Raw genomic sequence first — 12,443 nt, 5'->3', positions numbered from 1 at the left:
GGACATGTTTTTCTAGACTTTTCCCAGTTGTTCCACAACTTTTTGCTGATTTGGACCCCAAGACCTACATGAGTACTGCGGCTGGGGTCTAACATAAGGCCAGCAGGGTACTTATGTAAGCTAGTCACTCTCTCCACACTATAAGGCTATGCTGGGAATTAAGTTAGGATGTAACAACTGCACATTAGAAATTCTCTCCAAGTATTTTCTAAGAGTTTCCTGTAGACAGACAGGGACTTCGCCTTGTGGAATTTCGGTGCACTGTGGCACATACAAATTGCATTTTACAAGTACTTACCTTGGCATAGTGTGTGACTGAAGAAAAGGAATTTTATCAGCACGACGTATGGCGTTCAAGGAATGTTGGTGATTTTTCTTCTGTCAGGGAGGAGAGAAAAGATCTTTTTTGTCATTGCATGCAGTACTGATGGTTTCTTAAACCCAGCAAACTTTCACATGTATTTAGCAGTGCTTTTAACTGCTGACTTCCTTCTATATTAATTTCACAGCTGGTAAATGAACATAATAAAGTTAAGTCTCTCCTCCAACATACAGAATCTGAACTGCCAAAACAATGGTGATTGATTTGCAGGGACTGCCCTGTGAGCTGCATTCAGCTGCACGCTGAATGCATGCGTATGCAGTTGTACAGCCAGGAGCAGTCAGCTGCCACAGAAGAGGCCGCTAAGCTGCTCCAAGTAAACAGCCCATGGGAAAACTCACTTTGTATTCACCAGGCCTGCACTGCAGCATAGCAAAGGGTGTCCACTTCATGTATGCTTCCTGGGGGGAAGCCACAAGACACTGCAAAGCTGGTCTCAGCCCAGCGTGAGGCGCGAGCGTTTATGTGTCTGTTTTGTGCTTAGAGTTGCCTGACAAAAAGGAGTTGGGAATCCCTCAATCAGGGCTTGGGCACACAAAGCCTAGATGGGAAATTCCCAAATTCCATCTCAGAAAAATTACTCTGTTTCTTGGCCTCCTTTCAGCACGTTTACATCTTGATACTTACCTTTCATCTACAACTTAAGTTACCCTGTGTTCCCCCACTGTAGCATCCAAACTCCTTGCATGAAAACAGGTGGCTTGCTGCCTGTAATCACATTCATTTCCTGACCAGCATGGTGAAATGTACTCTTTTTTAATAATAATTCTATTCTTGCTATTGCTGAAGTGAAGCTAAAGAGTAAAAAATGAATTTTGTGTTTGAACAGAGAAACAGCTGGAATTCACTGCTCTGCCTTAGTAATTGAAGGGTAAATTGTTTGTCAAGCACTCTGAAGATGCAAAATATGCTCAAGTACTGAATGCTATTAGTATTATTATTAATATACTTTGAGTCTTGGAGCACGGGGTGAGTACGGTAAGACCATGGTGTGGATGGATTCCAGCTACTTTTGCTAATACAAGAGCCTGATTTATTCATTTATTTATTTATTTATTTTGCATTGTTACTAAATAAAAGCTGACAGATCAATTTCTGATTCATAATACTGCACACATACACAAACAAACAAACTGCTGCTTGGCCCATGGTCGTCTTATCCCATGTTGTCTGAAAAGGGCAATCCAACAAACAGGTCTGTGGCAAAAGTATTACCATTTCCCTAATTATTTCAACCCTGATGAACAGTGTACCCAATTGTAAGATCCTGTGCAAAAACATTTAAGATGAACTTGGTTTAAGCATATCAGGGCATTTTCACAGAAAAATGAAGATGGTCTGTTAGGTTCAAGGTTGTTACACTGAGAGTATACAATTAGTAAAGTAGTTGTCTTTCTCTTTGGCTTTGTTTTAGAATGTTAATCTCTTAAGTGTTCATTTATCTAAAAACACAATGCAATGCTTAGGGTTGCCAAATGCCACCACCAAAAGCCAAGATAGTTAGGGACCAGCTCCTAAACACAAATCCTACTTAAGGAGTCTAAAGATCAGTGTTTCCAGGTCTTATTCCTAGAAATCTTATCACCAGTAATGCAGCAGTACTGATTTACTGTTATCATTTGTTCCCATCTCATGACAAAACAGCAGATTTATCTCAAGACTGAACCCACTGCTCATAATATTGTCAGAAGTCGCTGCAAAGGCAAAAAAGCTCATGTCAGTTGTTACTTCTTATTCCTCTCTTAAAAGACTATGATATGAGAAGTTAAAGACTGAAAATTAAGGCGTAGTTGAGTTGGAGACCTGTAGCTAGCAGTCCGGTATTGTTCAACATCTTCATCAATGACTTGGAAGAAGGGATACAGTCCACCCTCAGCAAGTTTGTTGATGCAATACTGGGAGGAATGGCTGACAGACGAGACATCTGTGGTACCTTTCAGAGAGAGCTGGGTGGGCTGGGGAGCTGGGGAGTTGGGTAGAGATGAACCTGATGAGGGTTCAACAAAGGCAAGCGTACAGTCCTATGCATGGAGAGGAATAACCATACGCACCAGTACAGGTTAGGGGCTGAACTGATGGAAAGGAGCTATGCAGAGGACACCCAAGGTGTCCTGGTGGATTACAGGTTGACCATGAACCCAGGAGTGTGCCTTGTGGCCAAGAAGGCCAGTGGGACCCTGGGGTGCATTAAACAGATCATGGCCAGCATGTCAACAGAGGTTCTCTTCCCCCTCTACTCTGCCTTGGTAAAGCCTCATCTGGAGTACTGTGTCCAGTTCTGGGCTCCCCAGTTCAAGAAAGACAGGGAACTCCTAGAGAGAGTCCAGTGGAGGGCCACAAAAATGACTGGGGGCCTGGAGCAATCTCCCCTATGAGAAAAGGCTGAAAGACCTGGGACTTTTCAGTCTGGAGGAGACTAAGAGGAAGATCTTATCAATGCTTAGAAATCTCTGAAGGGCAGGTGTCAAGAGAATGGCGCCAAGCTGTTTTTGGTGGTGCCCAGTGACAAGACTAGGGGCAACAGACAAAAACGAGAATACAGGAATTTCCACTGAAACATGAGAAAGAAATTCTTTACTTTGAGTATGACATAGCACTGGAACAGGCTGCCCAGAGAGGCTGTGGTTCCTTCTTTGGAGATATTCAAAACCCTCCTGGAAGCTTTCTTGTACAACCTACTGTAAGGGAACATGCTATTGCAGGGAGTTTAGACTGGATGATCTCTAGCGGTCCCTTCCAACCCCTACCATTCCTTGATTCCAGGATATTAACCTAAGAAATAGAAAGACACAATAGCACAAAAGCAAGTCACCTAAGGGAAATGTGTTAAAGGTCAAATGATCACTGCCTTGTCAGTGTAATGAATGATGTGAATCAATGACATGCTTAATTATTCTTTCAAAGTGCTGAGTTTTGCAACTGCTTGGAACCTAAGGAAATAAACAGTAACAGGACAGAAATGCAGTTCAGACATGCTGCAAATCCAGAGCAATAGACTCAGGAAAAATAAACGCAAACCATCAGCAAATTTAACATAAAATGGCAAAGGTCAGAAATGGACTGAGTGGATGGGGGAGTTACAGAGAGGAGGAGAAAGGAAGTTATCACGAAACATAGCTGGACAAAAGCAGTTTAAGCTGGAGGCACCAAAAGAAATAACACAGATTTTGGAAAGAAAAAAGAATACATAAAAACAAAGCCAAATACTGTCATAAATCAGAGACCTGGAAATTAAAAACAAACAAAAACCCCACACTTCTGAAACAATAGAAAACTTTAAAAAAAATTAATTTTTATATATATTTTGTACTGCACGTCAGAGTCACGCAGGCATGCAAGAGGTTAGTTCTACTCACTGTCAGCAGGTTTGCTATCACTTAGGAAAGGTTCCTGCTCCATGATGTCCATTGGTATTTTAATACTTGGGACTTTTTCTGAGTAGGGGCAGTCAGACTGTGAAAGAAACGTGTAAAAGTTCTTAGAAAATTTCCACTGCTCTCTTACTGTCACCCACAAATTAATATTATCCTTCACATAATTTCTGTAGAAATCAGGAGAAAAGTAAAAGAAAAAGAAGGAATTCTGTAGACCAGCTGATGGCCTCTTGATTTTAAACTGGATCCCTCTTGCACCTTACTTTCCCTCTTCACAGTATGGAAGTAAAGCAGACTGAAAGAACAATCTTATCTAAGTAAGTGTTATCTTTTCCTCTCTCCACCTCACCAGTTCCTATGCTACGAGTTTATAAGACACAATCTGAGTCAGCTTGGGGTTGACTACAGGAAATAATGGATTAAACATGCATTTGTTGGCAGAAATGATAGGGCACTGGCTTCTGAGAAATCTCACCAAAAAGTTTCCATTCTTATTGTGATTCCTATGAATTATAGCAGGACAATCTCTATATTTTTTTCTCCCTCCAAACTGTTCTACAAGGAAGTATCAGGCAGACAATCTTTAACTTCTATTGTACAAAGAAAGAGTTTTCCTCTTTCTGTTTGTTACTTAAATAAAGTCAGACCTAGTCCCAATTATACCTCTGCTTACAATAAGATATTTCATCACATCCAGAATTCATGTAATCCCGCCACACAGGAGATATGGCAGACTGTTCAAGAAGAATTACAAGCGCAGAGAAAAGCTGTACTTGTTAGCAAGCCTTTCTCCAAGATAGCTTTCTGCTGAAGTCAGCGAGCTTTTGCTCAAATTATCAGCACTCTGTGACCACTGAGTCCCCTGTGTCCCACTGGTTCCAATAATAACCCACTTGCTTGTGCTTAGAAGGTGCTGAATTACTTGGCTTTTAATTCATTTATTTATTTATTTTTATAAAACAGTTTATTGTAACCAGAGAAGGGCTGATACTGTTTGACTTGGCAAAGAAATTAAGGTGATACACGCCAAGTGATATGTGCCAGAAATGTTAACCTAGCTTTATTCCTAGAGAGAACGAGACAAAGTATGAAGTATAACACTGCACTGGGGGGAATCTGACCTAGAAGTCAGAGTAGGAAAACATTACAGAAACCAGAAAATCTCTCTCCCTGGGTCTTCTTTTTAGTTTGTTTTGTTTGTTTGTTTTTTAATGTTACGGACATCCAGTGCAATGCTGTGTGTACTCCACTAGCAAAATGTTTCCTCAGATGTGTGCATATATATGCACATTACTTATTTTTAACAAAGCTATATATAAGCATAGCTCAAATAAATTCTAAAAAGACATGGAGGCAATAAAGCCATACCAGAATTCCCATCCATTTGGAGCTGTGTTGTAAGCGAGCTAAGAGTTGAGTAATCCGTCCAACATATCACTGTTCTGCTGCTAATAAATAAAAGATCTGTGGAATGGGAGTGCTCATGCTCGAGCTGCTTTAAACTTGACCATGCAAAAAGAAAAAAGAGATAGAGAAAACGCCTATGGTTGGCAAAAGTACTCTAAAGGGGAAAAGAGGCTATCACACATCACTTCTGATTCTTAACCTAAATATAACATCCCAGTGTCTTTTTTAAAAATTGGCTGATGCTTCCTGGATCATGCATTTTGGACATAAAATCTGAGACAAAATTCAACTTTCCACTACACACAAGCTTAGGTAAATCCAGCAATTAGTGGCTGTAATTTTCACCAAGTTACTGAAAAACTTTCTTTGCAGCTCCTTTCTTGCTGTTCCTAACTGCCAGCAAACCCCCAGTGAGAACTAATAGTAAATCCTAACTCGTGCTAAAGAGTGGTCTCTGTTAATGCCAGGTTTTGCTGTGCTTGTTTACATAACACCACTTGAATTCACAACGTCCAGCAATTCTTCTCTCAACTCTTATCAGTAGAATGCCTGCAAAACCCCACAGTACTAATTTTAATTTTAAAGAGGCATATTTCTGGAATGGAAAGGGTGACAATAATCAAACCAATAACACCAAGTGCTTTATGTTCGGGAAGCTGGCAAAAGCAAGTGCTGGGAAAAAAAACAAGAACAAGTTGAGTAAGAACATTTCGCATAAATTCTGTTACCCACGTGATTGAGTACTGTACCTGAAAGTCTATGAGGTTTAAAATACACCAGATACAGGAGACATGGCCAGGGATACTATACTGCTGGATTCAGATCAATCATAATGAAGGAAATGAGTCAAACCTTTGTTGACTTTTCAGTATGTACAGCAGGACATCTTTCACTTTCAGTCATACAAATCTACTGAAGGAAACCCTTAACCTTGGCTTTCCACATGCTGGAGCCATTGAAATGAAAAGAGAGGCCTGTGCAAGGAACACCTTTCTACACACAGTAGTACATAAATGTGCGTATCCTGGGGTGAGGTAGCTTGCAGATGATGGCACACTATTGAAACATCAGTGTCAGAATTTTTACATCCTGTTTCACTGGAGTAATAGAAGAGAAAAAGCATTTCTTATGTTATCTCCCACAGCTGAGAGGGACAACGTGGGAATGTGCACATGTGGTTTTCTGTTGATGTGATACCGATAGCATACAAGTCTTGGGTCTCATCAGCATGTTCTTAGGTGAGAGCTTTCCTGATGCTTGAAGCTTCTGCTTTCCCTATTAGTCATACAGGCATGAGCTGAAAGTCTCAGCAGGACCTGTACTGCTAAGAAATGCATCCTCAAGATTTCTTGATAGAAGAGTGCAGGAACAGAGTAGTCTAGTGGTCAGTGCCTGCTAGGAAAGAAGGGACAGGGGAGTTTGCTGTCTGAAATAAGGACTAATCTTCACAGCTGGGATTCAGCCTGATTTAATGAGGAGTGGATCCAAGCTACCTCCTATGTCACCGCACCCTCACTACAAAATTCCTAGTTTTGATTCTTGTGTATATTTCCTGCATTATAGAGCATATATTCTCTGAAGAAAGGCCACTGTATATTTTTTCACTGGCATAGCTGGACTTTGTCGCCTCTAACACAGCTGTCACGTAAGGGACTTGAGCTCCAGCGTGTTCTCCATCTGGGTCGTGGTTGTGTTTTCTGTCCTGCCTACCTTGAGTAAGGCCAGGCATCAGAATGATCTGGAGGAACTCTTGGAGCTGCCATATTACACTAGAAGACACATTATCTCACTCATCTGATTGCACAAATAGGGCTGCTGTGGCAATTCTGCTCAGTACAGGAAAGATACAGATGATACACAGTAGAAAAAGCAGAAGTGCTGCAGGACTGCTCTGCTGTACTGTCACCTCACAGTGTGGTGGCAGCAGTGCTTCCCACAGCTAACCATGGCTTGCTTGCACTTTCCTAAGGCTTCACTGCAAAAAATGCTTCTGGGAAATAACACTGACCCAGTAGCTCCTTCTTCAGGAATTTCCTTTTTCTAAGGTCGCTGTTACCCACTTTGCATCAACCAAAAAGGCCAGGGGGCAAGCAGGCAGACAACTGAGGTTGCTGTTCCTCTGTCGTACCACACAAGACTTCAGAACTTGGGTATTCCTGGCTGCAGGTTAGTGAGCTAGGTGTGAATGTACAAGAATGGGTCAGCTGGCTTTTCCTCCCAAGGCATAATGCCTTCTCATTTTATTTCTCCAGCTCTGTATTGATGTGGTATTTTCCAGCTCCAGGTGATCTTTGTCTAAATCACATGAAAAGTCTTTCTTCATTAACTCTGGAAATTACACAAGCAGAACTTCTGATGCTATGTAGCTCATAATTAATGAAACTTAGCTCCCTTGGTACACAGTCGTCCAGCAAAAAATGATGCAGACTGAGGCAGCCAGCACTCCGAAGGAAGTTCACATTTCTATATGAAGTGCTCTGTAATCAGTGTGTTCACCACTTTCATTTAAGTTTATAGAATTTGAGTTCCCACGAGGTCTGGGTAGGAAAATGTTTGAAGGCACAAGTACCACATTTCATCTTACTACATCTACAATAAAAAGTATCATTTTCTAAGGCACATGGATCTGGTCTAATCAGGTCACCACACTTAGTACTGAATTAGCAAGGTAAGTTAAACTACTACAGTTTCTGTAGGTATATACATGCTGCAACCTGAGATAGAAGCAAAGAGTAAAACACACTGCAAAAGGGCACGTATGCTATTTAAATGTATTAAAAACAGACAACAAAGCCTCTCCTGAAACATGACAAGACTTAACTTTTTGTGCTTTTAAAAAGAGTAATTAGAAAAGAGAACAAAGCAGGCTGTTTTCAGAAGCATCAGAGCTGCTAGCGAAAACCTTTCTCCTCCTAAAACATAAGAGACAATGAGGGGAGAAAGGCAGAGGAGGGAGGGGAAGATGAACTGGACAGGATGATACAAGGTATTCTAGTAAAGAACATAACATGTCAGCAAATATCTTGGGCTCACTTGTGGAAAGTGTGATCGCATTTTTGGCAATACAAGTTCCAGCTACCACAGGCTGCGGATGCCTGGAAAAGGGAAGGCAGTGTTGAAAAGGTTTTGTTTGGGGCTTATTTGCTGCACCAGGTAGGGACTGTGCTGGTTTGCTTCAAAAGAGGATGGGGAAACCACCATCCCCAGAGTATTTTTTTTTAAAAAAAAAAAAAAAAAAAAAGAAGTTCCTTACATCCTCATTGTCACTGTCCAGACTGCCCTTCTTCTTTTTCTTCTTCTTCTCATCCTCTTTCTTTTTCTTATCCTTTTCTGGAATGACGTCATCAAGAAAACTTAAGTCATGCTGGGAGAAGAGGTAGTCCATGGCTTTTCTGACTGCTACAAGTGCCAAGATCTGAAAAGGCAGGGAGAGACTTTTCACTTGGACACATTTTTGACTGGAAACATTCTGTGCATACCTGTTCATGCTACTTTTTAATTCCTAACACTTGAATTTTGGTTGTAAAAGAACATATAGAGAACAAGGTTATTGAGATATTTCAGTTGTTCACCTTGAAAATCTAACGAATGGAACTGGGTCAGGCCTCAAGCAGCAGTATTTCATATCAAACAGAAGCAACATACAGGAACAGTAATGTAATCACTTACTGCTTTTGTAAAGGCAGAAGTCAGCTTTAATCTCCTGCTGACAAGTATCAGACAAAATAATTAACTAGAGAGGCCCAAAATGAGTATTTTCATCCATTTGAGGGATTCAGCTTACATATGCATGTTCACAAGGGCATCCTGAGTAATTTTCTTTACTTTTTTTTTTCCTCTCACCATTTCTCCAGACAATTCTTTAAAAATTGTACAGCGGTGTAGGTGTGCTTTCAATTTTACAGTATTAAATTTGCTAGGATTGTGTTTGCAAGAAACTGAAGGAAAAGCTTTTTTCTGGGTAAGACTGCACTCTAAAGCACTGGGGAAAAAAGTAAGGGACATGTCTGAAATGGGTGTCTACATCTATGCTGAAATTTAGCATCACCAACAGATGCATACCAAGATTACACGTACACTCTACTAAAGGGTGCAATGCAGAATGAAAGCTCAACTTGGTTATAAAAAGATGTCATCCATTCCTAGCAAAAGGAGACAGATTTTAAGACAGAACAGTTTGCTCCAACTGATGAAGATCAATGGCAGAAATTATCCCTCAAAATGGATCTCAAACTTTGACTATAATTTAAGTGGGGTTCAGAAGTGAAAAATTACTCAGGGAGTGGAAAGATGCCATGGAAGCACCCATCATTATTTCACTATAAATTCCCTCTTTACTAAAAGTACTTTCTCTACGAATAAGCAGGGGGCTGGCTGTTGGTTAGGTCTTCACAGTCAGGTTGTAAGCTAATAGTCTTCCTGTTCTCAAGTGTAAAAACTGAGGTTTTATCATTAGATCCAGTCACATCTGTAAGTATAACAAACTTCAGCAAACGTGAAGATTCTCTTATGGACAAAGAGGAAGTCTTCAGATCTTAAATTCAGCATTCAACAATACGATACAGCCATGAGAATGCAATGGAAAATGAGCATGCCACTGGAAACTGCTTTTAATATCTTTATATATTTGTATATGTGCTAGCAAAAATATTTGTATGTTTTACTTTTTTCACTTGAATCAGCCTTTCTCATTTCACTAGCATCAGAGAATAAATGCCTTGGTTTTGTTTCCTGCTTTCCTTCATTTTGCTTTCTTAAATAAGCACTGGAGTTTTGTAACTGCACCCACAACTGAGATTTTACTCATTAATAAACCTGAAACTAGGGGAGATTGGGCCAATATGTAATAAGCAAGTTTCATACAGCGTTGACTTTACAGCATTCTGACCCATTTCCAAGAGAGACGGTCTCTTGGCATGCTGCTATGGCCACACTGGATCCATCTGTCTGTAAAATTACATAAAATTACTACATTAGCTGAGTCACAGGAGGGGTATGGAGGCAGAGAAGGGTCTGCTCTGTGCTCCCATACTATGTACATAAACTACTCCAGTGATCAATGTAAATGGCTGCATGTTTTGGAACTTGGCCTGGTTTGGAGCCTCGTGCCAAGTGTATGTGCTAATTCCCCTTACCACTTGTTTATTTCTTATTTGACATGTGCACCCAACTGTGTCTCTAGGAGTAGTAATCATCTAATTGCACAGATAGCTGTTTCACTGTTCCCCTTCCTTGATGTAGAAATACCGTATCAGACTGACTGCACAGTGTGTCTTTATGAAATAATTGTGTGATGAATTATTTATAATTCAGGATCCAAAAAATGTTTTTAACACGATTCTGACACGCATCGTTAGAAAGATAACGTGCATCCTATAGATATTTTTAGCAATCTCAGATGTGAAACATGTGAATCAACATCCTTGCCCTTTTACTCAATTTCCAAGAAAAAGAGAATCCCTTCCTCACTCTTGATTATGCGAATCCTTCTCTCCACTTGGCGTTTCTCTGAGCAGTGAGATCAGCCTTACCACTTCATTTGCCTTTCTCAATTTGTGTTATTGAAAAGTATGGGAGACATTTTCTGTACAGTACTTAGTGTGGACTGAAATAGGAAAACTCTGCACTCATTCATTCATGCAGGTCAAGGAGAAAACACAGCAAATCTAACCTTGGCAGCCAGGAGCGGTCAAAACTAACTGCACCTATCTGGCAAAAAATTAACTTTTGAAGCTTGCTTTCCCCTCCAGAGCATTTATGTAAAGGCAGCCACAGCACCTGAGAGAATGTGGAGAACATTCACCCTGTGTAATCTTACATCAGCACAATGAGTGGAGCTCTAAATGGAGTTTTAAGGTAGGGCTTTTACAGTGAGAGGATTTGATTTGCATGGTTTGTGGGAGAGTATGCCCATGCGTGGAAGGCATGGCTACGGAACAGAGGTGTGACTGGAAAAGGCAAAGGAGAATATCACCTACCATGACAGGGAATATGATAGCAGCCACAGTTGACTTGAGAATCCAGAGTAGGGCTAAGCAAACCACCTGCAGAAACGTGAACAGATGGACTCTGCGCAGCGGGACGTGACGCAGATAGATAAAATCAGGCTGGTGCTTTAGAGGCATCAAGAGCAGCTTCAGACGATCCATGAACTGGATGGAAAATGGAAAAGCAACATACATATAAATGAAACACAGGATAAACAAGGAAGTGAGACAATTGCATAAATAAACTATTAAGTAAGATCTTGAATCGACTTGCTTTCCTTCGATACACATAGCACAGCATAAAAGGCAGCATGGTTCCTCTATATTGAGCAATTATTGCTTAATGCAGTGGGCAATTGAAGTTAAGCTGAAGTTAAGCTTCCACACCCACATTTGGCACCTACACAGAAACAGAAATGAAGCATTTCTCAAAGCAAGGCCTTAAGGTGCTTTTATTTTAGCGAGCAGGACTCCATGTAATCTGATGATTAACATTTAAACCAAAAAACTTAGGTGTCAGTGGAAATAGCTCTGCTGGCTTCAAAAGAACTAGGCTGATCTGCTGTAGCTGGAGACAGAGGAAATTTTCTGTTGAATGTCCTGACTATGGTCAGCATTAATGCTTGGGTTACTTCTTTTAACTTCCCTGTTCCTGCCAGGAATGCTATAAAGACATTTGGTATTTAAAAGTAGTGCCTTTGTCAAATTAACTGCAAGCAGAGGTCAGCAGAGGTGAGGGCAGACATCATGTTAACAGAGAATAGAATGCACCCAACTGAAGAAGATGGGCAGCTTTTCAGGCAGTGTCCCTTGCCCATGCTGGACTGGTGGACTTGGAGTTAAACCAAAATGGAGAGTTCTCACTAAGTGAAAAACATCCTTGATCGGGGAAAATAAGTAAGCGCACAGTTCAGTGACCACCTGTGCCAGAAAGCAGGGGAAATCCCCTCCAGGAGAACCAGCCCAAGGGCGAATATTACAATCCCCCCGTTGTCTCTTACTAGAACTTGGGCTTGTTGCCCATTTCTGAGACCAGATTTATCTCAAACCAGTGAATGAAAGCCTGGGCCATTTTAAAGAATACCCAAATAAACTCTCATGGTACTCACAGAACACAGAGTCTTTCCCCATTAGAGCACAACTAAACACTAGAAAGAAAGGCTACAATTAATAGGGTGCCAGAAAGCAACAAAAACACTTCCAGCTTCCTAGCGCCAATTAAAGATAGTGCACTGTGAGAAAGGCTCCTTACGTAATATTTCCCCAGTGACAAAGAAAGGGGGCTTGGCTTCC

The 12,443-nt window shown here is 40.9% G+C and overlaps 1 protein-coding gene across 1 annotated transcript in view; it reads right to left on the bottom strand.

Moving 5' to 3' along the window:
* Positions 1–334: 334 nt before the first annotated feature.
* The window catches only part of SLC4A4 (solute carrier family 4 member 4), a gene marked incomplete at its 3' end in the record, with an annotated part of 159,499 nt that continues 147,390 nt past the window's right edge, over positions 335–12,443 (bottom strand). Inside the window, exons 21-24 of the mRNA XM_079535009.1 lie at positions 11,142–11,315; positions 8,417–8,578; positions 3,739–3,835; positions 335–378 (exon numbers count right to left, since the gene is read on the bottom strand). Coding sequence (XP_079391135.1) covers positions 335–378; positions 3,739–3,835; positions 8,417–8,578; positions 11,142–11,315 — 477 coding nt within the window. The remainder of the gene's footprint in view (positions 379–3,738; positions 3,836–8,416; positions 8,579–11,141; positions 11,316–12,443) is intronic.

The sequence above is a fragment of the Tetrao urogallus genome, assembly GCF_951394365.1.
Source record: "Tetrao urogallus genome assembly, chromosome: 4".
Lineage (NCBI taxonomy): Eukaryota > Metazoa > Chordata > Aves > Galliformes > Phasianidae > Tetrao > Tetrao urogallus.
The sequence above is the reverse complement of the archived record's forward strand: the minus strand, read 5'-3'. Positions and strand labels throughout refer to the sequence as shown.